This window comes from Camelina sativa, chromosome 13, assembly GCF_030686135.1.
Source record: "Camelina sativa cultivar CO46 ecotype springtype chromosome 13, ASM3068613v1".
NCBI lineage: Eukaryota > Viridiplantae > Streptophyta > Magnoliopsida > Brassicales > Brassicaceae > Camelina > Camelina sativa.
In genome coordinates this window covers 13,206,236-13,233,085 of record NC_141892.1, presented here as the reverse complement: position 1 = coordinate 13,233,085, position 26,850 = coordinate 13,206,236, and the positions used below count along the sequence as shown (strand labels likewise).

Here is a 26,850-nt window from a genome sequence, read left to right as displayed (position 1 = left end):
GAATCGAAGTCAGGAGACCTCGAAACGGCGAGATGAAGCAAGACAACAGCGTACCAGCAAAACGGTGAAAATCCAGCGTGATAGACCGATGATGCGACGAGAATCCAGCGAGATAGACCGGTGATGCGACGAGAATCCGGCGAGATAGACTGGTGATGCGACGAGTATCCGGTGAGATAGACCGGTGATGCGATGAGAATCCGGCGAGGTGGCGAGAATCCATCAACCACCGTATCTGTTTTTTTGAGTGAAGGGAGACAACGAGAAGCGATTTGGAAACAATGAGGATTTGAGAAATAAGAGGGGTATTTTTGTCAATTGGTTTAATGAGAAATGTTAGAAATAGAAATTGTTTGGGCTGGTATTTTTGACCTAGAAACTTAAAATGATGGTAAAGATATTTACGAAAATTAGATAAAATTGAAAATATTTTTTTTCCAAGATCCTTTATGTAATTAAGTATAACTAAAATCATAGATTGCCATATGTACTTCAAAAATTTACTATAGAGATAATTAATTTAATAAGTTTTGGTGGAATATTTTGGCTATCTATTAATATTTTGGAAGTACATTTTGTGTTATGCCCTTTTAGTTTTGTTTATTTAAAAAACTATTTACAACATTAACCCCTAAAAATTTTCCAAAACTAACATTACTCCAGATTTTGTTTCCTAAATATTTTACATTTTATTTCAATTAAAAAAATAACAGCAATCAAAAATATGGAAATAGAAACTATCATATATTTAACCATATATTATGTTGTGTTTTGAAGGTATTCTATATCTGAATCCTTCATAAACAAAGAAAAAAACAATTTGATTCTCATTTTGTTTCCCAAAATCTGTGATATTTGATTCTTAACGTAAAAAAAACTTCAATTGACAATTATTTAAATATTATAATTAACATATATAATCTTAATAAAATTTTAATTATTATGAATATGTAAAATTAAAAAATTCTAAAATATTATATAATGTGGCTATATAGTAAATGAGTTATAAAGAGAACATGTTGAATTTAATAAAATATTATTAAATTTGTGTTAGTACGGGTTAAATCCTCATTTAATTATTTATTCACACTACTAATATTAGAATATTTGACATAAAATCAAATTGATTTAACTAAGATTATATAAAATAATTAAATCATTAGGAAAAATGTCACAACGTATAATTACTGATTATGTATTTAGATCTCATATTATTTGTTATAATAATTAAAAATCAAAAGAGAATTTCAAACACTAAAAAAAACAAACTAAATATAAAAAACAAATGATCATGAAGTGTATTGCGGGTTAAAAAATAATATAAATATTTAGCCGCACAACAACTAGAAAATATAGTTATTCCCTATTTAAAAAACATTCAATATTTAACAAGTAGATACAACATAAAATATAAATTATATTAGAAATTTTATGTTCGCGGTGTACCGCGGGTTAAAATCTAGTTTTAATATTGTTTAAGCAAACATATTAGTAAATTTATGAAAATTTTGGTAAATTATACATATAAAGGCTATATGACCTTTTAAATTTATTCCCAAAATAACAATTTGATTACTGACCAAAAGAATTGTGCATATTTTTTTTTTTTGGTAAAGAGATCTAAAAACGACACAATTAATGGCAATTGCTTAAATCGTCGTTGACTCTAATTGATATTTATGCTGGAAAGTATCATAGACAATAAATTAGAGAGTAACTAAAAGAATAACTTATCAATAGTGTTACTGTTATGTATCTATAGTAAATTAATAACCGCTATAAATTAATAAATTATTTTAGTTTCGAGTTAGGTTTGTGTAAAAAATGACATGATTCGATAAAATATTCAAAGAATTTTTTTTTACAAATTCTATATAAACATTTGGTCTCATCAATATAATAAATTAACAATTATATAAACTATAAAAAATCATACAAACCTTAATTTAGAATGAAGGTTATACAGGTAAATATCTCTTTAGTCTTTTTTATGAAAAAATTATATATTTAGTTTCAAGGAATTATTAAACTACCCAATTATTTTGACGCCTTGACTCTTGAGTACTTGTTGGAAGTATTTTCTTTTCATTTTTTTTTAATTCATATGTATTAGGACTGTTTCAGCGGAAATTGGGTACTAAAACTATTTAATGTAGTGGTTGGTTATTAGCTCAAAGAATTATTTACATACTTAAACAAAGGAGTTTCCCTAATAAGATTTAAAGGAAATACTTATTTATCTCCCAATAAAATTAGTCCTTTAATGAATAACTTGATTAATACCCATGCGGACTCGGGTCCACAAATATCGTTTTGGTCTAAACCAATCTATCATATGTTAAAATGTAATTTTGATGCAGCTTTTGATCCTCATAACCATACAACCTCGGGTGGGTGGATAATTCGGAATCATTATGGAGATGCTATAACTTGGGGCGCAACAAGATTACCTCCTTCGACATCAACTTTAGAAGCGGAGGCGAAAGCACTCTTATCGGTCTTACAACATATGTGGATACGAGGTTATACTTCCATAATTTTCGAGGGCGATTGTGAATCACTTGTTAAGATAGTTAATGGAAAGCAGGAAGATGTTTCTATTTTGAATATAATTCGAGACATTCATCATTGGAAATCAAAGTTCCATACATTTGTTTGTAATTTCACAAAGAGGTCATGTAATATTGTTGCTCATACGCTTGCAAAGGTTGGTTGTCAAAGTACAAATTATTATGTTGAGTCTGTAACAAAGCCAGTATGGCTAATTGAACCTCTATGTAAAGATTCATATTAAGCAATACAATAACTATTTGAGTAAAATAAAAAAGATTAAGACCCGTGCTAGAGCACGGATTGAAATTTCTTTTATTTATATTGTAATTTTTATATAAAATATAATTTATGTGATTGCTTTTAAAAGTTCGTTTGGATAAAATATTATGCAATAAAATCATATGCTAAATATGATAGCTTGAAAAAAACACATATTTTGTAAGTTTTATATTGTTAATGATTCTAGACAGTGCCAGCTTAGATAGGGGGACAAGGGGTGCAACCGCCTCGGGTTCATAGATTAAGGAGATAAATAATGTAAGATTAAGGGGCACAAAAAAAATAAATAATGCAAGATAAAGGGGTACAAAAAAAAAGAAATCATGCAAGATAAATGGACTCAAAAAAATAATGTAAGATAAAAAAGGCAAAAACAAAATTTGTAACACAAAAACAATTCATTAAAATATGTTTTAACGATTTATTTTTACGAATCAATAACCAAAAAGACTCTTTATCTTCTATAATTATCTTAACTGACTCCAACGTAGAATTTGAAAATAAATGTTTATAATCTTATCAAGTGTTTATATATTATCAAAATGAAATCCATATTTTTTTTTCTAACATGTAACAGAGGTAAAAAAAAAAATTGCCCAGGGGCCCCTAAAAACCTTGAACCGACACTGATTCTAGATAAGTACTCGTGTTATAACACTGGTTAAATTTTATTCTATACAAAATTTTGTATATTTTATATTTTAAAATTAAATTTTAATATGTTGCATTAGTTTATGTATGTGAAACTATTTCAACAATGTATATTGTACATCATGACTTGAATGTCATTATAAGACATAATTTTGTAAAGTTGGTTTTTAAAAGCGTTATTATATTATGAGTAATTTAATATATTGTTATACTTTTAGTTTTAATATACTTGGTTTCTTGAAATTCTTTCATATTATAGTGACATATTATTGACATTGCTATAACAAATCAATTTAGAGTGTTTATAGTTTCTAACATTTATATCAAGTTTCAATATTATAAAAATATTTCAAAATAAATCATTTAAAGTTTATTATATTATATAAAATTGTAAAATTCAACAAAAAAATATGATATTGAAGTTAAATATTCATATTTTGACCCGTTACTCAGTAAAATTTTTAATTCAATAGATATTATATTTAAAGAATAGTATTACTAAAGCTTGAATATTTTACAGATTGAACAATTTCTATTTGTTTTTAAAAATTCAAATTATGGTATATACGACAATAAAACTATTTTTGATTATAATAAATAATATGATAATTTATTAGTTTCACAAAATAGACTCATATATATATAAATGATAGGTGAAGTATAATGATAATTAACAAATTAATATGTTAAATTAGATACCAAAGGATTCTAAATGAAAATTATTATGATAAATTAGATGATATTAAATGATTCTTTAGAATATTCTCTTTAAGATTTTTGGAAACAACGTGATCTAGTAATAAAATCTTCCGAAAATAAATTAAGGTTGCACCCACTCTTTAACTTGTAACTAATTAATCTATCAATTAATTTATAACCTATTTATAACCAACTTATTAAAATTATATAATCTACAAAACAATGTTGTGTACTTCCGTTATGTTATAAAGGGGATGGACTCTTATAAGTGAGAGACATCAGCATTTCCACATAAATTACTTCTCTACGGGATTAGCCCTGGACCTTCGGGTCCTCGGGTTGGATATGGGTAAGAACCGACCGGGTTCGGGTCTTTCGGTTATGCAAATTTTTTATCCATTTAAGAACCGAGAAGATTCGGTTAGGATATCGGTTCGGTTCTTCTCGGTTCCGGGTCGGTTCAGTTCTGTAATTTTTGGAACCAAATTGTATCCGAAACTCGAATACCCAAACTTTTTTCCGGGTAAAATGGACCCATTTGTACCCATTTGTACCCACATGTAGCATAATACCCGAAAATGAAAACAAAAACCTGAGACAAGTTTAAAACTTCTAGTCTTCTAATTTCAAACTTCAAACATCAAATATCAAAGACAAAGAGTCAAAGACCAACAAAAGTCACACTCTCAAAGTTCATACATCAAACATCAAAGACCAATTCAGACATCAAACAATCAAAGACTTGAAGTTCATACTTTAGACATCAAAGATAAAACTTGAAACTTGAAAGCTTCTTGAAAGCTTCTTGAAACCGTCCTTGACTCCTTGGCACAGCTCCTTGCGAGTTGATTCATTTCAGCATATCAAACTCTACATATCAAAACAAAAGATTATTAGTTCAGTAGTAAGAAATCGAATGTGTTTCATCAAATACATCAAACTTAAAATTTTTATTTGAAATTGGAACTCACTTTACAGTCCTTGTAAGTTGAATTCAGGATCAAACTCTACATAACAAAGCAAAAGATCAATTGTCAAAAATAGAAAGTATAAAGCACATTTGAGTTAAAAGAGTTTAAGAGAAGATATTACCTCTCATGAGTTCATCTTGCAACTCCACATCAGCAAGCATTTGTTGGATTGTTATCGCTCCCTTTTCATTGACATGAATCTCACATTTCAACCATTGCTCTGTGCACATCAAGACTTCTATCATGTAGTGGGTTAAGCAGCTTCTTTATGGATTTAATATTCTCCCACTAGTGCTAAATGCAGATTCTGATGCTACTGAAGACACTTGCATTGCAAATATGTCTCTAGCAATAAGTGATAGAACCGGGAACTTTGGGCTATTGATCCTCCACCAAGATAACAAATCATACTCAGCACCATTTAGAAGATTTGGATTCTCCACTGTTTCTTTCAAATACAACTCCAGCTCATTTGATGAATCTTAAATTCCTAGTTCTTTAACCACATCTTTGTAGAGACTCTCCATGCTTTCAAAACCAACGGTTCTCTCACAATAAACACTTCCAACTTGCTCTTGAGACTGAGAAGTTGCTCTTTGGGACTGAGTAGATGTCTCTGAATCACCACTACCACTTCTATTGACTAAAGCACTATACTCTGCAAACATATCCTTAAGGATTTGCAAGACTGAATCATGAAGATGATTAGCCTCAACACTATTCTTACCATAAAGTGTGTCAAAACAAAGCTGAGCAAACTTCATCTTCTTTCTTGGGTCGAATATACTTGCTACTATCAACAACTTATTCATTTCAACCTTCTCTCCAAAAGGATCCCAATACTTCTATAATTTCTCTAACATAATCAATGCTTTCCATCTTAAATTTGCATCAGGACCAGTACTTGTAGTTAGAGCAATAATGTTTTTTTAGGATGGTAACTATCTCATTGTATATCTTATGAGAGCACACAAAAGTATAAGCTGATAGTACTAGTGTAGACTTGTAAAAGATGACAAGAAACTGAACCAACCTCTCAACAGCATCGAAATCCTTTTTGATTGCTGGTCCAACTCTTTTTGTCCCATCCACCTTTTCCTCAAAGTAGTCATTATAAACTTTGTCTTCAGCCTCCATCTTTTCAAATGCCACTCTAAACCTCAAAGCTTGTTCTAACATGAGGTAAGTGGAGTTCCATCTGGTCTTGACATCTAAAGGTATGCTTCCACATTTAACTTTTGTTGTTTCCACTCGAAGATCAAATGCTTTCAATCTGTCAGTTGAACCTCTCAGAAAATTAATTCCATTCCTGATGGCAGCCACACTGTCATCTACCTCTGTCAGACCATCCTTAACAATCAAGTTCAATATATGAGTGGCACACCTTAGATGCAAATAATCACCTTTAAGAATAAATGCATCATTCCCATTAAGTTGTGTAAATGCTTCCTTGAATCTCCTTATTACTGAACTGTTAGCAGTGGCATTGTCTACTGTGATGCAAAAGATTTTCTTGATGTCCCACTCTTCCATACAATCCATAAGAACCTTCGAAATTGTTGACCCTTTATGATCCGGAACATTCTTGAAACCAATGATCAGCTTCTTTAACTTCCACCAAGCATCGATATAGTGAGCTTATGACCATATAACTATTTCCAGTATACGGAGCAACCAGATATCGGTTTTCAATGACAACCTCTGATTATTCTCCCCAAGAACCTTCTTCATTGATGTTTTCCTCTTAACAAACAACTCCACAATATCTCTTGTTGCTGTTCTCCGAGAGTGAGGTTTATACAACTGGACTTTAGCACAGAATTGTCTCCAAGCTAGGCACTCTATAAACGATAATGGCAGTTCAGCCAAAACCAACAACTCATTTGAAGCTTCCCTAACCACAGATTCAGAGACTTTACAAAACCTAAGCTCACCACCAACACCATCAGGAGAAAACACATTCTGACTCTTTTCTAGATTAGCACCTTGCCATACCTTGAATGCCTTGCATGCCGTTTTCAGATGCTTAGCTAAATTGGAGGTACCCGACTTACTTGGACATTTCATCTGTTTCCCACAATAATGACAATTGCATAAGTCATTATTGTCCTTCTGTTTAGTGAAGTGTTGCCAAACCCACGATGTTGTTGATTTCTTTCCAACACCTTCTTCACAATGTCTCCTCTTGTTGTTAGGTCCAACAACTTCATCGTCTGTTCTACTGTCATCTTCATCACTCATTGACTGATTGTTTGGTGGTGGTGGAGGATGATGAGAAGACGCCATCTGCACCATTTAGAAAAGAAACAAATTACAACCTTACACACGGTTACACAAGCTTAGATACGATAAGAAAAAAATTACAACCTTACACACGGTTACACAAGTTTATATACGATAAGAAATAAATTAAAACCTTACACACGGTTACACAAGCTTACACACGGTTACACAACCTAAATCACAAGCTTTAAAGGCAAAACAACAAAAATCTGAAGCTTATAGACGATAGCAGATTAGCAGATAACGTTGAAACCTAAAGCTTAGACTTTAGAGACAGAGCAAAGAAGCTTAGAGACCAACAAAACAACAAATTATAGAGCCAAGAAGCTTAGAGACCAACAAAACAACAAATTACAGAGCCAAGAAGCTTAGAGACAGAGCAAAGAAGCTTATAGACAGAGGCACATAGCAAAGAAGCTTAGAGACAGAGCAAAGAAGCTTATAGACTTAAGAGACCAACGTTTTGGTTACATTTCAACAAACTAAACATGATAAAAGAGAGCATCGTATATCATTCTCTAACTATCTCAAACAAAACTAAATCTTACAAACCAATGAACCATACCGTTATCATTCTCTAACTATCTCATTTAGTAAAAGAGAGCATCGTATATCATTCTCTAACTATCTCATTTCTAAGATTAATCGAAACAAAACAAAGCTGAGTAAGGGTCAGATCGATCGAAACAAAACAAAGCTGAGTAAGGATCAGATCGAAAACATACCTCAGATTGGTTTCTCGACAACGCAGATGGTGGCGAAGACGAAGAGACCTGGGACGGCAAGGCTTGAGAGAGATTAGTTAGGGATTCTAGTTTTTATAGTAGTTAGACAGACTGGTGGTATATTAGAGAGGACAAAGTAGTACGGTAAAGCAGGAATCGAGTATCGACAAAGACCAAACCTGAGAGAGTGAGCGGTTATACCTCAAAATGACAAAACAAAAGGGATATTCCGATTCAGATGCTGTACTGGATAAGCCGATAAGGGATAGTGATCGAGGGTTATTCGGTTCCTCGGGTACCCATTCGGATCCTCGGGTAATACCTGGAACCGACCCGATACCCACAGATATAAGAAAACATTATCCATCGAGTATTTTTGGCAATATCCGTATCCGAACCGAACTGGCTTTTTTGGGTCGGTTCCGATTCGGGTCCTTGGATCTGGTTTTTTCGCCCAGGGCTATACGGGATATTGTTAAAAAAACACAAATTAAATTTCAAAATTCTTTGGGTTACTTGACTGGGCCTAGAGCGTCCAGCCCATGTGTATAAACAAACACACAAAAACTCACGCTGTTGGAAATCAGGAGCCCTAAACATCACGATGCCTTAACAAACATAATCCCACATCGCTTACACTCAAAATAATGACTATGGAGAGTATAATATAAATAGAGAAGCAGATGGAACGAGCAAATTACTTACCTCGACGGGGTCAACTCGTGATAATGAAGACGAGTGGCCTAGGCTAGTGACCACATTGCACATATCGTGGGGTGTTAAGCTTAAGGTCTTCCCAAGAGGAAGAGCCTGCGTCATTATTTGTGGCAGAGGGGGTTTGCGTTCGCGTAGCCCCTACCATACGTAGTCCTAATCTTTTATTGTTTTCAGATCTTCAAGATTTCTATTATTATTCGGATATAATTGGAGTTTATACTTTTTTTTTTAATTCAGGAACAGAGTCCCACATCGGAAGCACATATAAAGTTGATGGGTATTGTGTGACTATAAAAGAAGGAGGCTTTCGTTGTGTAAAAACCATCTTTGCGCTTGGGGCAATGATGCAGCTAATGAGGTTCTAACCGAGGCGCGTCTATTGCTGGTTGAAAACTATTTCCAAACCCCCTCCTAGGCCTTTGCTTGTCTTTGGCCTTCGAGAATTTCTGGAAGAGCTCCCTTCGGGGTAAAGCTCTACAATTCCTAGTTTCAATCTTTTTTCCATATTGAGCTATGTGTTAATATAACAATAGAGGATGTAAGCTTCATTAGTATGCTCACTTCTCTCCCTTCTTCTCTCTTCTTTTTTTCGACAGCATGTTTAATGATTCTCTCTCCGTTATGTGATGTAATAGTGATCTAGGAACGTGTTAAAGAGAGAGATGAGATATCGTTAGACAAACCTTTTATACTCTTTTCGATCTTAGTGGAGATTTGTGGGAAGAGAGACCCACAAGAGATGTATCCGTAGCTCAGGAGTCAGGGGGACGTCTTAAAAGTTAGTAGCCTAGTAGATTATTTGAATCGGTGAGTCATAACGAATGGGATACGTGGCATTTCAAAAGGGACTAATCTCAACTTCGTCGCTGCAAGATGCTTTGTGAACTTAAGATAATGGTGTTAGACTCTGTTCTGTTGAATAATTTTCACAAATTGACGATTCTACGGCCTTGTAGTATCATTGAATAATTTCACACGTTGCTGGTAAACGAAAAGGGGTAATAGAGCCATGTACTGTATTTGTTTCTTATTATACTATTATTTGACAAGATATATACTCTAGCCAATGTAAACTAATTAAACCTGGACTCAGTCCTCCACAAAAATTATGAAATAATAATAAGTATGTTAGACCACTTCCGATAAATTATGTTTCGACTTTCGACAACTTCAAAGAAGACATTTACAGGAGTCAACTCATTTTCAACAGTCAACTCACATAAACTAATCATTTTTAGAGGACAATGTCAATGATGTAGTCCAAACCATATGTCTATGGCACATTGGCACCATTTATGAAAATATATTTAAATGAACACGGTTTCTCTCTCTCTCTCTCTCTCTCTCTCTCTATATATATATATATATATATATATGCACCAATTTACAAATTGATGAAGTTCATATAAAATTTGAATACAACATAAAAATGTGTAACGTCATGGTTCGCTTACTAATTTTGACATTTTTCTTGTTCTCTGGGATATCGAACACGACATTGGCCCGAGTACAATATGAACCTTTAAAGCCAAGTAAGTTTTTATTTCAATCAATTTTTTATATATCCAATCCAATGTTGGTTTAGTTGTATTTCAAATTTGATATTTTTTTTTTATCTCGATCCCTATATTCAAAAGAAAGAACTTTCAAAGAAAATGAATTTGAATCGTCTTCGATTTTCTTTGCAATTTGATTTTACGTTCCTTCATGTATCATCTTTTTTCTACTCCCTCTCAATTTTTGTAATGGTCCTTTATAAAGGTTTTATTCGATTTGATTTGATTCAACTTCATTATATGGATTATTATTATTTAGAAGGTATTATATTTTTGAGAAGAGAAAGGGTCTGGGATCCTAAGATGATCAAAGAGATTAAAATTGGAGTAGATGGTAGTCGTTCAAGGCGTGCACCTGGAGGAAGAGGACGACCAACCAAATAAATCACGTTCACCAAAACGATGACCTTAAACCCATAACTCATATGTATCATTTTAATATGACATAACTACACAATGAAATAATGGTTTTTCAACTCTCTCTGAACGGAATTTATCCCCTTAGAATATCAATATTGTGTAGATTTTTTCATGAATAAATAATACAAACAAAACATTGATACTTGAAAACTTTTAGCATTCGTTACATGAGTTCGAAATTTAAAATGGTTTCCTCCAGCCTTGTAACGTTCCAACCGTCACTTTTTAGTGGGCATTATATCCACTCCCTGTCTAAGGTCCCATTTTTTTTAATGGGCTTCACATCCTCTCACTAGTCTCGTGAGACCATCCATATTCGACGGCCGGTTTACTACGTCTGAGAGACTTTAAAAACTTGTTATCGTCCCTACGTTTGGAAGACCGAAAACTTTAAAGACTTGTTACTGTTCATATTCGACGGCCGGTTTGTCCGCTATTCATTTTCAAGCCATGTATGTTATGAAATGATTTTGTTCGGTCAAGGTTAGATGAAAGAAAAATCCATATAAATTACCAAACTATGGAAAAAATCATGGGCTATAGGTGGTTAGACAATGCAAAGAAAATTGTCGTGTTATTCTAGAGTTGCGTGAGGCAATATCAACAAGACTTTGACAACCGATCTTCATCAACAAGAAAATCATATTGTCATAATCATATTAGAGTTTTTTTTGTCAACAGAAAGAATCCAGAAAAATGTTTGGGAGCAACAACAGAATTAAAAGCAAAACTAAAAGCCAGAAAAACAATTATCCAACTTCAGCCCTCACTTGATCATAAAGGCAAGAAGGCTCTCCAAGCTACACTTTTCGCAATAGCATTGACCACCCTATTTGCCGGACCCGCAACTTGAACTTGTTTTAATTGTCAACATGCACTTGTTTTAAATTGATTTCAATTCTTTGCTCACTTATCAACATGCACTTGTTTTAAATTGCAATTTGTGGGAGTGGGAGTGCCAAAGAATTGAACAGATTGAATTGAAATTTGTGGGAGTGCCAAAGAATTGAAATCTTTGCTCACTTATCAACATGCACTTATTAATATTCTGATTCACCGGAAACTATGACGGAGAAGAAGAAGAATCAAAGAACCACTACGGGTTCTAACAAACTCTATTAAGGAGAAATAAATGTGTATATTACCAAGCTTAACCATACTCCTTCAATCTTCCATATATACTAACACATATTAACCAAACTAATTGAACCAGTGTTAACCGGTTATGAACCAGTCAATAACCAATCCTCATGTATCCTAATACGCCCCTCTCAAGTCTGTAGCTTCAAGGATGTCTGGTTTGGAAGATACAAGCTTGATAATGACATCTTAGAAAGCAATCCATAGAAAGGACCTGGATGAAGAGGTTTGGTGAGAATGTCAGCATGTTGATTCTCCGAAGGAACATGAAAAACCTTGAGAGTGCCCGCTTTTATCTGATCTCTAACCGTGTGACAATCGATTTCTATATGCTTCGTCCTCTCGTGGAAAACAAGATTCATAGCAATATGCAGAGCCGACTTGTTGTCACAATATAGTTTAGCTGGTCCTGCAACTGGGAGTCGAAGATCCTTGAACAACTGCTGCAACCAAATGAGTTCACATGTCGCCTGAGCCATACGCCGATACTCAGATTATGTGCTACTTCGACTGGTGACACCCTGTTTCTTAGACCGCCATGAAATCAGTGAGTTGTCAAGTATCCTTACAGTTCCCCTAGTCAGCGTCACAAAATCCATTCAAGCACAGTTCAGAATCAACAGAATACATTAGTCCTTGACCAGGATTGGCTTTAATGTTCCGTAGAACCTTATGAGCTGCTTGGAGATGGATGTCTGAAGGTGCTGAAATAAATTGGCTTAGCTGATGAACAGCAAATGTAATATCAGGCCTGATTATCATGAGATAAAGCAGTCGTCCAATAAATTCCCTATAAGAACGAGGATTAGACAGAGGAGTTCCCATTGCTACAGTAAGATGGAGACTTGGATCCATAGGTACAGGACTTGGTTTACAACCAAGTAAACCTGCATCTTCCTACAAATTCTGGGCATATTTCCATTGACACACTGAAATGCCTTGAGATGAACGAGATATCTCCAGCCCTAAGAAAAATCTAGCCGGTCCAAGATCCTTTATTTTGAATTCAGACTTCAACAATGTCTTCAAGTTCTCAACTGCAGTAGGATCATTGCTAGCGGTCATTATATCATCAACATAGATAAAAGCAGCAATAAAAGAACCGGGTTTGTCTTTGACAAAAAGAGTATTATCAGCAGGTGATTGGATGAAGTTAGCCCCCAAGAAAACATAAGATAATCGTTTATACCACTGTCGTGAAGCCTGTTTCAAACCATAAAGTGATTTACGAAGACGACATACCAGATTGGGAGGCAAAACAACATTCGGTGGAGGAGTATAACCCTGAGGAAGACTCTCGTAAATCTCCTCATCTAAGTCGCTATGAAGAAAGGCATTGGATACATCCATTTGCGTCAAACTCCATCCTTGTTTGGCAGCAGCACCAAGCAAAAATTTCACACTTGTTAGTTTGGCCACTGGTGAGAATGTTTCCATATAGTCCAAACCTTCTTGTTGTGTAAAGCCTTGTGCAACTAGCCTTGCCTTATATCGTTCCACTGAACCATCAGGGTTATACTTGATAGTAAACACTCATTATCAACCAACAACATTTTTACCAGGAGGTAAACTCGCAACATCCCAAGTATGAGCAAGCTCGAGAGCATGAAGCTCTTCACCAGCTGCATTAGTCCACTTTTCTGATCTCATGGCTTGAGCAAAGGTTTTAGGTTCAGTTTCTAGACTATAAGAGAAGATATAAGATTGCAAAAGAGGAGTGAAACGATCAAAAGAGACTACAAAGGAAATAAGATAAGGAGTAGTATGATGTGGTGGAGAAACAACTGTTTCAGGTAAGGAAAGAGAAGAAGGTGAAGTCGTAGAGATATAAGGAACTAGAGCACAATGATATTCAGAAAGATAGGAGGGAGTCTTTACCATTCGTTTAGGCCTAGCAACAGGTAAAGGATTAGAAACTGTTTCCTGTGCTACGGTAGAAGTCTCTACATGAACAGTACGAGGTTCCATTTGTGCGATGCGTGATGCAGATATATGAGATGCATCAGGTTCCTCAGGTATATCAATATCAACATCATCAATAGAGTTCATAGAATCAACAAAATGTATAGGTGTTAGCAATGGCAAAATACTATTTGGAAACATATCAACAGCCTGAGATAACAAATCTGATGTTTTAAAAGGGAAAACATTTTCATGAAAAACCACATTACGAGAAATGAAAATTGAATGAGACTCTAAGTCTAAAAGTTTGTATCCTTTATAACCAGTAGGGTAACCAAGAAAAACACAAGGTTTTGGATCTAGGAGAGAACTTATTTCTATCAGGAGGATGAGTTGATGCAAAACATAAGCAGCCAAAAGTCTTTAACATTGTATAATCAGGAAGCTTATCATTAAGTATCTGAAAAGGAGACCTATCTTTTAATAATGGTGAAGGCATTCTGTTTATTAAGAAAACTACAGTCAATATACATTCACACCAATACTTAAATGGGATATTTGATTGAAATAACAATGCTCTAGCAACATTCAATAAATGTTGATGTTTACGTTCTACAACAGAATTCTGTTGGGGTGTATAAGAACAAGAAAATTGATGCAACATACCCTGTTCTTTGACAATATCAGTAAAGGCTAACTCTGGAGCATTATCAGATCATATGACTTTTATTTTTGATGCATATTGTGTTGAAATCATTTTAAGAAAAGTAGGAAACACTGTAGAAACATCACTCTTATTTCTTAGCATATAGAGCCAGGTTACACGAGTACAATCATCAACCAAGGTAAAAAAGTATCGAAAACCTTCTACAGACACAGTACTAAAAGGGCCCCAAACATCCAAATGAACTAGATCAAATGGTTTAGAAGCAAGATTATTATGAGAAACATAAGCTAAGCGTTTTTGTTTTGCTACATATCTAACATGAAGAAACGCTCGAAACTACAGATTTTAAAGAAGGAATCGTACTGACTAGACTTTTTAAAACTATAGATGATGGATGTCCAAGACGCTGATGCCACAGAACTTCATCAGCCAACACAGAAGCAGAAGAGGAACAAACAGCAGGCAAAGATGGTGAGATGGTCTTTTATTCTGTCCCAAGAATATAGAGATTATTGATGAGTCTACCCCTCCCAATCATCAAGCCCTAAGAAAGTTCCTGGATAAGACAACAATGTGGAAAGAAATGAGCAGAACAAAATAAACTCTGAACCAAACAACTAATACTAATCAAATTAAATTTGAAATCAGGGACATGTAAAACATTATGCAAGATCAAAGAATGTGAAATGCATATGGTACATGTGTGTGTGATAGGATCACGCGTACCATTCGGTAAAGTAACCGTGACACTAGAAACAGGAACTAATTCTCTAAACATTGCTAAATCAGAACAAACATGACTAGACGCACCACTATCAATAATCCAATCATTAGGTGCTAAAAAATTTTGAAGAGAAGAAAGGGCAAGATTTTGGAAAGTAAGAATATGATTTTTATATTGTAGGCTAGTGGAAGGAAAGGGAAAAGTACCAGAAGTAGATGCTTGGGCCATAAGACCATGTTCAGTGACGGTTGCAGTAGTAGAAGTAGCCGCAGTCTCTGGAACCGGTACTTGAGTTGTATATGGAGATATAATCTGTTGTAGTTGTTGTGGAGTAAAGAGCGGAGTCTGAAAAGCATTACCATCATGTCTATAATCCATAGCCGAAACAGGAGGTGCCAAATCAGGAGGTGCTGCATACGGATAAGAAACCATCGAAGAGTATTGTGACTGTTCCGCATAAACGTTAGCAACAGCATTCGCCTTCTGAATAGGATCATAAGAAACCATCGACGTGCTTGGCTGATTATGAAGCATTCGAGGTTGCAACTGAGGATTCTGAATTCGAGGGTTCATGGTATTGCCCTTGTAGCCACCAGAATTTGTCTTATACCCCGGAGGGAAGCCATGAAGTTTATAACACTTCTGAATCGTGTGTCCCAAACGACCACAATGTGTGCAAACAAGCTTCTGAGGTCTCACCGTATTGTAAGCACTAATATAAGTCCCATCTCCATCAAAAGAAACTGGAGCCGATGATTGAAAAACTACATTATCAACAAGAGTAAGTGGCTTAATATTTCTCTCATCCTGGGTCACCATGTTAAAAACCTCTTCTATAGTAGGGATTGGCTTCAACATCAAAATATGACGCCTACATTGCTCATAACTCTCATTCAAACCCATAAGGAATTTAGTTACTCGACTACGCTGCTGTAATTTTTCCCATTTAGCAGCAGCATCACACTCACATTTCCCACATGTGCAAACAGGCAGTTCTACATAGTTCTTGTGCTCTTCCCACAAAGAAACTAAAGAAGTATAGTAAGTGGTAACATCAAGAGAACCTTGTTCAATCTTGCTAAGTTTCTGCTCAATTGCAAATATCCTAGGAGCATCATCCTGCTTGGACATAGACAAGATACTCTTCCACATCCCCTCAGCAGTACAAATATAAAGCAAGCTCTGACCTATCTTCTTATCTACTGAGTTCATCAACCAGGTACTCACAGTATCGTTACAACGTGACCAAGTGCCAAAATCACGATGAGTTTCCAAAGGTTTAGTAATCGTACCATTGATGAATCCCAATTTGTTACGCACATTCAATGCCATCAACATAGATCGTCGTCAAGAAGGGAAATCAGAAGTTGTTGTAAGCCGATCAGAAACCAAAACAAGGCCAGCATGATCATTACTGTTCAGATAGTATGGATTCTCATATTGATCCGTCTGAAAACGCGAAGGTTCAACCGTCTCACGCGAGTTCAAGCTCGTTGGGTTAACCGAAGAAGGAGGTATATAAGATCCCATCCTCAATAAAAGAATAAGAAAATTTCAAGAAATTGCGGCGAAATTGAAAAAGAAATTGAGAAATTCACCACGAACTAGGTCAATCAAAGACAAGAAATGAAAAACAGAATAGAAAACCCAAAGAAAACACCAAATAAATGTATATATTACCAAGCTTAACCATACTCCTTCAATCTAATCTTTCTTATATACTAACACATTAACCAAACTAATTGAACCAGTGTTAACCGGTTGTGAACCAGTCAATAACCACTCCTCATGTATCCTAATAGCACTTGTTTTAAATTGAGCAATGTTTCATTCCTTTTATTTTATTTCTAAATAATATCATGCTTTGATTTATTTAACCAAATGGTTTCTCATTTAAAATAGTTGTACTTGAATGGTTTCATCATGTATGATGTGTACATCATAGTATCATGTAACATTTCGATGATAATAATATAATTGATTTGGCGTTAAAAAGAAAAAGTTGTTGAATAAATGATATCATTTTGGAACAATACCTCCGCAGGCTTTTCGGCCCATTGCAGATAAAAAATTTCAAGCTTACCCATTACAAATACTGGGTTTTTGAATCAAATCTGAAATGTTTTGGGGTTTATTTAGATTAAACAAACGAAATCAGGGTCACTTTGTTATTTATCAGAACAAATTGACACGAGCACCTTTAAAGCCTGAAAAACCCTAAACTCAACTTCTTTCTTCTCTCTTTCAAAGATCAACAAAATACGCCGCTCCTCGCTTCTTCATACACAGTTCCTCCTACAGCTTCAGGTAATCTTCCATAGAATCGATTCTTGTTGTTGTTTAAACTCTTTTACCTCTATTGTCTAGCTTTCTTTTTCCTGGAAATGTGATTCGAAGAACTTTAGATTCAGATTCGAAATTGTTATTGTTTTGTTGACATTTTTTTTTGTGTGTGTTGGATTCGTAGTGGTGAAAATGAGTCGTGGTGGTGCAGCAGCAACCAAGGGGAAGAAGAAGGGAGTGTCCTTCACTATTGATTGTTCGAAGCCTGTGGATGACAAGATCATGGAGATTGCTTCTCTAGAGAAGTTTCTTCAGGAGAGGATTAAGGTTGGTGGTAAAGCCGGTGCTCTTGGTGATTCTGTTTCCATCACTCGTGAGAAGAGCAAGATTACTGTTACTTCTGATGGTCAATTCTCCAAGAGGTTATCATTTTTAACTAAAATCCTAATATTTTTTTTCTTTCAGTTTTGCCTTTTAACTTGTGTCTAGGTTTTGATTGGGTTGTGTTGTGTAGGAATTGTTTTTGTAATGCTTCTGTTTCATCTTGTTGGTTAATACTATTTGAATGTGTAGAATCTTTAAGTTATTGCTTAGGAGTTGAGTATTGGTTAATGTATAAGACTGGTTGGTTTGTACTGCTTTTGTTTGATCTTTTTGTTGGTACAATGATGAATGTAGAGTCTCGAATTGTTCTGGTATCGCTTATGATCATCTTGTTGCTTCTAATGGTTTTGGCAATGCTTTTGTTGGTTAGTCTGATTGTAGAATCTTGTATTGATTTATCTTGTGGAGTTGAGTATAGGATTGTGTTTTGTTCTGATTTTGGACAGTGGCTAAGTGTAGTTATTTGTTTTTGTTTGTGATAGATATCTCAAGTATTTGACAAAGAAGTACTTGAAGAAGCACAACGTGAGGGATTGGCTCAGAGTGATTGCGGCGAACAAGGACCGTAACCTCTATGAGTTGAGGTACTTCAACATTGCTGAGAACGAAGCAGAGGAAGAGGATTAAAACCAGTAAAACCGGTTTTAGTCTAGTGCTGTGTTCTGCTCTCCATGTTGGTTTGGTTTTGATTCTTCAATTATCTTCAGTTTTGTGTTAGATATTATTTAGTTTTGATTGAAGTAATACTCTTTTTTCTTTTGTTGTTGCAACACTTGAGATTTTCTATGGAATCTATTATTTCTTACAAAAAGTTTCTCGATCAACAAATTTGTTTAGAGAGATAGCTAATGATTTTGATAAAATTTTGTTTAGATGATAGAAGATTAACTAAGTTAGTCAAAAGATATATTAGTTTTAGATTTTGCACAAATCCAATCTTGTGAGAAGTTGTGAAATGTATAATACAATGATGTGATAAGAAATAAAGTCCATACAAGGTGAATGTGATACCATGAAGCAAGAAGATGAGTCATCTAACTCAATTAAAACAAAGTTTGATGTAAATCATATTACGAAATCAAAAGATATGATATTGGATTTAATGATGAAATTGAAATCAAAAGACTAAAAAGAGATTGTAGCAACAGAAGTAACCCAACTATTTTTACTCTAGATTTCATTAGTTTTATTTTTACTTTTCATTTGTTTCTTGTATTCAATCTCGCAAACTTTTCAATTCGTTAATTCTTAACCCAGTTCGATTTAGTGATTTATCTACAGAAATTGACTAGGGTTTTTTTAAATCGCCTCACCTGGTTTTGACCTCCATATATGCAAGATATAAAGCAATCGGTAGTATTACCAATGGTACAAAAGATTTGTACTATCATCATTATATGGCGGTTATAAGAGTATTTTCGTTGTTGACAAAAAAAAAAAAAAAAAAAAAGAGTATTTTCGTTACGTAAATTTAAATCTGCTTATTAAATTGATAGTTAAAATTTATATGTTTGTCTGTTTTGATTTGTTTAGCATACATCATGTTAGTTTTAGTCTACTACTATTGTTTGTTCAAAAAATTAAAAAAAAAAAAAGTCTACTACTATTAAGTGTATCACACAATTTCTTATCAATATGGACATGACTACAATGCATGATCTCAGCTTAGAATCGAGAGTGTGGTTGTGTTGTGTTAAATGAGAGAGAGAGTGAGAGAGTGAGAGAGTTAAAAGCAAACGACGTCAGAGGGGAAAAAACCCAAACCCATAAAAACATGGGGGAACGAACGATTCACTTCGTCAGAAGTAAGTGACAATGAACTTCAGAATCCTCCACTTTCTTTTTTTTTCTTTTTCTTTTCTAAATGAAATCTTGTTTTATGCGACCCTTTGTTTCCTTTTCACATATCACGGAGAAATCTATTATCTAAGATTCGATGCTCATACTTTTAAACATGTACCAATCAAAATTGAATTGACCAATGCAAAATAATATATGATTTTGCTTAACTAAGTTTTACTCTAACTTACCAATTACCATATAACCTGCATTGCGTCATTTAAGCGACGGATGAAAATGATCGTAGTTATTACGTACATATTAAATTACAAAATCGTGTTTTGAAAATAAGATAAAAGATACTCTACAATCTCCTACCACTAATTTTATAACCATTTTTCCCTATAGATAATTGTTACCCATCTCATTATTGCATCCCATTGACTATATTATTCATGTTAATTATAAGATACATAGATCATATAAAGCTTCGTTTTGGTTTTGTTAATAATTGAGCAAAGAGGAGAATAATAAATGGAGTAAAAAAAATATAGAAGAATTGCATCGGAACTCTGCAAATACACAAAAGTCTCTGTCTCTCTATCTATGGACTATGGTGGTGGGATCTTTTTGTTTTCTTTCTCTTCCAAACGGGTAAAAAAAAAAAAGAGGTGTGAGAGAGAGAGAGAGAAAAGGAGGGAAGAAACTCGCGAGGAACACGCAACCCATTCCTTTCTGTGTCACTCACTGTCTCCATCACCTCATCATCATCTTTCATTTCTCTTCACCATCCTTCCTATTTCATTTCTTTCTTGTTTAAAATCAAATAATACCTTTTCGTATTTGAGGAAGTGAACAACTAACTATACATAATATAATTACATGTTTCAAAATTTTGCTAGGCACTAGTAAATCATTTTTTTGATGGAACTTAGTGGGTATTATCATCTTTAACCAATAAAAAAAAACTTAGTGGGTATTATGTTTTCTGTATAATTGTGTTTTTATATTTAATAGCTGTAAATATGAGAAATATATTGTTAACTATACTAGTATTTTTTTCATTTTAAGTATTTTATACATATATTTTTAAAAATATCCGGAATTAACACACTTCAAATGACAGAAATATGATTAAGTACTAGTATATTTAACAATATATTTCTCCTATCCTATTATATTAATTGGAAAGTACAAATATGAAACTAACTTTAAAATGAATAAAAAATTACATTCAATTATCATTAGAAAAATTTAATTAAGATTCATTAATTAATTTTAAATAAATATAATTAATTAAAAACAAAAATTGGAGATACATAAAATAAAATAAAATTGTAGAAAAGGAAAAATCTATTAGAATCAAAACTAATTCATAGCTAAAAAAAATTTAACAGCTAAGATTTTAAAAATCTAATCGAATAAAATCTATACTACAGATTTTATCAAAAAAGAATTTCCAGCACGGGTTTAAAATTTTATCAAAATTTAAATCCAATAAAATATATAATAGTTTTGTTTTACGGCTTAAATTTTAAAAACCAATAAATTAAAAATAAAAGATATATATATAAATATATTATTTTATCTATTTAAAAAGGTTATATTTTTCTTTTAGCCACCGTTGTTTAAGAAATAAAATAAAGTCGAGATTTGAATATATTTAATGTTTGAAGGTGCTTATTACGTACAAGAAAGAGAAGCCACATAAATAAACTGTTTTCAAAGAGGTTTTTCAGAACCTTCACTAGCTATATTTAGTTGTTTTTTTTTACATGTTAGTTATATCTCTTTACTTACTTCACAACTATAGCAAGGATTGCGTTTAATTGACAAATGTTTAAACAATTTTATTCATTACATGCAAATGTTTTATTAACAGGTTTTCAATAAATATTTTTAAAAGACAAAAAATTTAATATAAGCAAACCAAATTTTTAATCATAAACCTTTATAAATAACAAAATAAATTATTAAAAAATTTCATCAAAAAAAAGTTCAGCCCGCAGTTTTCCATGGGTTAGTACCTAGTTTACATAGTATGAATTAAAACTCATATTACTAAATTAAATTTTGATTTTTAATTCATACTTCAATATGATTTAATATTAATTACTTTAGATACTTAAGTACTTTACGAAGTTAAACAATTTGAGTTCTGTTAGCACCATATTTTTGTAGCTTCTTCGTTTTGGTGACTAAACGAGCTCCTAGAAACAAACGTTTACATAATGGAATTTTGAATATCCATGATATACAAATGATGATGGCAATATGCATGGAAATTTTGTTAAGGAGAGACTTATGATGGAAAATTTGTTGCTTGCTTCGGAGTTGGTTAAGGATTATCACAAAGATACCATTTCCCCTCGATGTATGATGAAGATTGATATCTCCAAAGCGTTCGATTCCGTGCAGTGGCCGTTCTTAATAAATATTCTCAAAGCCATTAATCTTCCTGCTGAATTTATCCACTGGATTGAACTTCGCACGGGTTCGGCTTCTTTCTCTGTACAAGTGAATGGGGGAACTAGCTGATTATTTTCAAAGCACAAGAGGATTGAGACAAGGTTGTTCTCTGTCTCCTTATCTTTTTGTCATTTGTATGAATGTGCTGTCTCTGATGCTTGACAAGGCTGCAACTGATCGTCAGATTGGCTACCATCCTCGCTGTAGAACAATGAGCCTTACCCACCTTTGTTTTGCCGATGATCTTCTAATTTTTTATGATGGGAGCTCACACTCTGTTACGGAGACTCTAGCGGTGTTTGACAAATTTGCAGTTATGGTCTCCACATTAGTCTTGAGAAGTCCACCCTCTTCATGGTTGGTTCTTTTTCGCAGCATCAGCAAGACATTCTTCAACATTTCCCGTTTACAGTTGGATCTCTCCCTGTCCGGTACTTGGGGCTCCTCCTTCTTACGCGGTCTATGACGCATGCTGATTTTCTACCCCTCATTGAGCGTATTCGACAACGTATCACCTCCTGGACGGGTCAGTTCTTTTGCTTTGCAGGCAGGCTTCAGTTGATCAAATCAGTCCTCTCTAGTCTCACCAAATTCTGGATTTCCGCTTTTTGCCTACCAAAGAAGTGTCTACGGGAGCTTGATAGCCTTTTCTCGGCTTTCTTATGGTCTGGACCGGACCTTAGTTCGAAAAAATCTAAGATCTATTGGCTGGACGTGTGCAAACCGAAGCATGTGGGAGGCCTGGGACTTCGTCGTTTGCAAGATACGAATACAGTGTGCATTTTGAAATTGATTTGGCGTCTTGTATCTGCTGGGAACTCCATTTGGGTCAACTGGGTGAAGCGCAACTTGATTAGAACGGGTTCCTTCTGGTCTGTATATGAGCAGAGTGTTGGAGGATCCTAGATGTGGAGGAAAATTTTGAAGTACAGAGATCTGACTGCGGGTCTCCACCAGAAAGAGGTGATCATGGGTCATGAAACATAATTCTGGTTCGATGTTTGGTGTCCACTTGGTCAACTGTTTGCTCAACTCGGACACCGGGGAAGCATTGATATGGGGATCTCGCAGCGGAGTATTGTGGTAGAGGCTCTTCAGCATCGGCGACGTCGGCACCGTCTAGACATACTGAATCAACTTGAAGATGTGCTTGATTCTACCCGCATATCAGTCCAGCACCATAGTTCTGATCGCTCCCTCTGGAAACAGAAAAAATGGCTCTTATAAAAGCAAATTCTTATCGCATGATACTTGGTGCTTGATACGGCAACTTAACCCACCCTGTGCCTGGTCTGCAGGAGTTTTGTTTTCCTCACTCAACGCCTAAGTACTCCTTTATCGTTTGGCTTGCTTTCCACAACAGACTCTCTACTGGTGACAAATTGGTTCAATGGAACGCTTCTGCAAATGGTGCTTGTGTCCTCTGTCAAAGACATGGTGAAACAAGGGAACACCTTTTCTTCTCTTGCGCATACTCCTCCGATGTATGGTCTACTCTGGCTCAAGGTTTACTTGGTATCATGTTCACCACGGTCTGGGCAGCTTTCGCTCCTCTGCTTCTTGACTCTTCCATGCCACGGATCCACCTTTTTGTTCTGCGATACGTTTTTCAGTGCGCTCTACATAGTCTTTGGCGGGAACGTAATGCCCCACGACACGGAGAAGCTCCATCTCCATCCTCCACTCTCTTCCGCTTCATCGACAAGACTGTTCATAATCGCTTGCTCACCCTGACGTCTATCCCTGGCTATGAGAGTGGTCTTCAGTATTGGTTTCAAACTCATCCCACTTAATCCAACTTCCATTTTATTTTTTGGCTATTTATACTCTAAATTTCTTTAAGTTATAAACTCATTTGGACCACAGTTTTTTTTTTAATATAATTTAACATTCATACAAAAAATAAAAAAATATATGCATGGAAACGCTCTTAAGTGCTTTGTTTTAGCACACATATTATAATATTACAAATGGTGACATCACAGTGAAGTAAAAACTGGGATAAACTAGTGACACTTGAACTTGGATTCGGCGGCAGGAAGTAGACATAAACTGACCCAAACTCATCTTTACTGTCTGTCTCTATTACATACATTGCGTAGTTAAACTGTTTCAGTTTTTTATAGGGAATGTATAAAAAAATATTATAACTATTCTTACAAGCTACCCAATTAAAAATATTGTAAATCTATTATCTGATCCTCCTGTCGTGGTCAAAAGGTCAATACTGTTTCTTTACGCATAATAATTTTTTTAATTATACACCAACCACAATTAGTTGGTCTATTTCACTATTTGTATAGTCAAAATTACGTCGGGAAGTTTTGGAAATATTGCGAAGCACATAAATTAGTCATTAACTGCGAGGTCTAGCCATGTACACATGCGTCTTGTATCTCCTACATGTCTGAAATAGTGCTTTTTTTTTTTTTAAAGAATCATTTAAAGTAATGGAAAGACTTGGTGATATGATTGCCATTTTACTTCTTATCTACATTTAAAGAAAGCCCACTCCAAGACTCAATCACTTTAATTCCACTCCCATTTACTACTTTTTTTTTATTTTTTTTTTTGGGATTTTATTTTTAGTACTGTTTAGACTTTTGCCTCATTTTATCGAACACTTGAACCCACTATATATGTACGTGTATGAGCAAGCAGAAGTTCTTGCCTCCTCACTCTAAGTTGTATGTTTGATTCTTAACTATCTCCTTCTCTACATACACATATCTCCTCACCCTCTCCATCTCCATCTCTCTCTTTCTCTGTGTAATATAATACTTGTTTAAGTAGCTACATCTACGTGGCCATGGAGCTGATGATGCAAGAGAGAAATGTAATGGGTGAGTAACACTTGCTGGAGAAGCAGGGCACGTGCGAACACAAATGAGATCGATCGGTAAGTGTTGATTATAGTTATCGCACGTGTTCTACTACTCCAACACGTGTCTCTCTCCCTACCCCGAATATGCAATCATCCACGGAAAGAAGAGAATGCACATAACCGGTCCGAGTTCGTATAATCGTATTTGTATTTAGTGGCTACTTCTCGCTTTTTAGCGTACATATATACTATAAGTTTAAGTTTATGTATCATGTATGAACGTTTTGAAGTAAGTTTAAGTTTGTGTTACTCTAGTCGAGTTGCTAACTTGCTAATGGTACGTATTAGGGTATATATATACTATATTTTTTTTTGTCAAACATATATACTATATTTAAATCTATATATCATGGAGATATAAGAAGATTTTTAAGTAAACATAGAATGGTTACTCCAGCACTTTTGTGTTATTTTTTTTTTTTTGTTAATTCAGGGCTAATCCTAAGCCCATATAGGCCCAGACTAATCCCCTGGGGAAAGGACAACCCATGGGTAGGCCCCCTTCCGGATATTCAAATGGGTCGAAAGCAAGAACCCATACTCATATGGATGTCTGAGAATTCGTGAGAAAGTTCCTTCCAGCAGGGTTCGAACTCGGATTGTGTTTGCAACCAGAGCCCGTCCTTACCATTAGGCCACGAAGACCTGGACCACTTTTGTGTTACTTAACTTTCAGTTTGTAAGTTATGCATACGAATGGGCATGGAGACATGTGATATTGTAATGCATCGGTATATAAGATACGACCATCTTAGGTTATTTTTAAGTAAACAATTATTTGGTAAAAAAAATTCTTAAAGAGTTAGTTTTACTATAAAGTTGGTAAAAGTTAAATAAATGTATCAGTTAACCAACTCAATTTCCGTCGAGATGTATTTGTTTCTGTTAATATTTAATAGAACATTTTTAGTTTACAATGATATTCAAGTTTCAAGACTAGCTGTTAACTCTGACAGACAAAATCTGTTTTCGTTTTAAAATATTTTTTTGTAATACATTCCAGAATTTAGATGTATAAATGGATAAAGTAACCTTGATATACGTTTGAAAACAAAAGTAACACGAGGAGAGAGTGTAATAATAATATGTTTGAATAAAGGATTTGGTTACGTCACAGTTATAAGAATGTATGCACGCGTGTAAATGTGTGTATGGTAAAAGGAAGAAAGGGTTGCCAAAGAAAGCGGGGGACTTTTCTCACTTTCACTCACTTTGCCACTATGCCTCTGTGCTCAGTAACAGTTTATTAAATACATACTGTATAAGTTTCGTCAGTGATATTGTCATGTACTTGTGGAGACATAAAATAAAAAACACACACTCGAGGTACAATTTTGACGTCTTGTGATGAAAACTAAATTCTACGAAGAAAAAAAAAACCAGAAAATAGAAAAAAAAAAAAAAAAAAAAAAAAGAATAACAGAAATTTTGAATCTTCGAGAGTCTTAGAGTAAAGTTGTAGAGAACAAGCTTTGTGATTTGGTATTACTTTTTTTTCTAGATTAATTAATTTTCAGATACAACCATGAACGATAACGATCGATTTAATAACAGAAATTTCCAAAATTGTTATTTGATTTCAGAGTTCTTACATATATAGTTATGTGTTGTAACTTTTTTTGTTTCTTTGCAATCGTTGTGTAATATTCTTATTATCAGAGACTCATAGTTTTAGATATTTTTCAATTTCAGAGAGATGAAATCAAGATTTAGTGATGGAGCTAAAAAGCGAAGAAAGAAGAAAAGAGAAGAAGAATTAACAAA

At 34.3% G+C, this 26,850-nt stretch overlaps 3 protein-coding genes and 2 non-coding genes across 5 annotated transcripts; 4 read left to right on the top strand and 1 right to left on the bottom strand.

The window, feature by feature from the left end:
- The first annotated feature begins 8,858 nt into the window (after positions 1–8,858).
- LOC147929482 (U1 spliceosomal RNA) lies at positions 8,859–9,019 on the top strand. The gene has a single exon (XR_015579131.1). It is a non-coding gene; the product is annotated as a U1 spliceosomal RNA (small nuclear RNA).
- Positions 9,020–9,201: 182 nt separating this feature from the next.
- Positions 9,202–9,352, top strand: LOC147929481 (U4 spliceosomal RNA). The gene has a single exon (XR_015579126.1). It is a non-coding gene; the product is annotated as a U4 spliceosomal RNA (small nuclear RNA).
- Positions 9,353–10,307: 955 nt separating this feature from the next.
- On the top strand, positions 10,308–10,818 carry LOC109128327 (serine rich endogenous peptide 19). Its single transcript, XM_019234496.2, has 2 exons — positions 10,308–10,414; positions 10,713–10,818. Exons 1-2 carry the CDS (start codon positions 10,308–10,310, stop codon positions 10,816–10,818), a joined length of 213 nt encoding a protein of 70 aa, XP_019090041.2.
- A 2,073-nt stretch (positions 10,819–12,891) lies between these two features.
- On the bottom strand, positions 12,892–16,619 carry LOC147929480 (uncharacterized). The gene is made up of 4 exons (XM_087480636.1): positions 15,494–16,619; positions 15,290–15,400; positions 13,554–14,120; positions 12,892–13,493 (listed from the first exon to the last, which is right to left on the bottom strand). The coding sequence occupies exons 1-4, from the start codon at positions 16,617–16,619 to the stop codon at positions 12,892–12,894; spliced, it is 2,406 nt and encodes an 801-aa protein (XP_087336762.1).
- Positions 16,620–17,533: 914 nt separating this feature from the next.
- LOC104736734 (large ribosomal subunit protein eL22y) lies at positions 17,534–18,765 on the top strand. The gene is made up of 3 exons (XM_010456784.2): positions 17,534–17,594; positions 17,755–17,992; positions 18,437–18,765. Exons 2-3 carry the CDS (start codon positions 17,763–17,765, stop codon positions 18,579–18,581), a joined length of 375 nt encoding a protein of 124 aa, XP_010455086.1. The 5' UTR covers positions 17,534–17,594; positions 17,755–17,762; the 3' UTR covers positions 18,582–18,765.
- Positions 18,766–26,850: the final 8,085 nt, after the last annotated feature.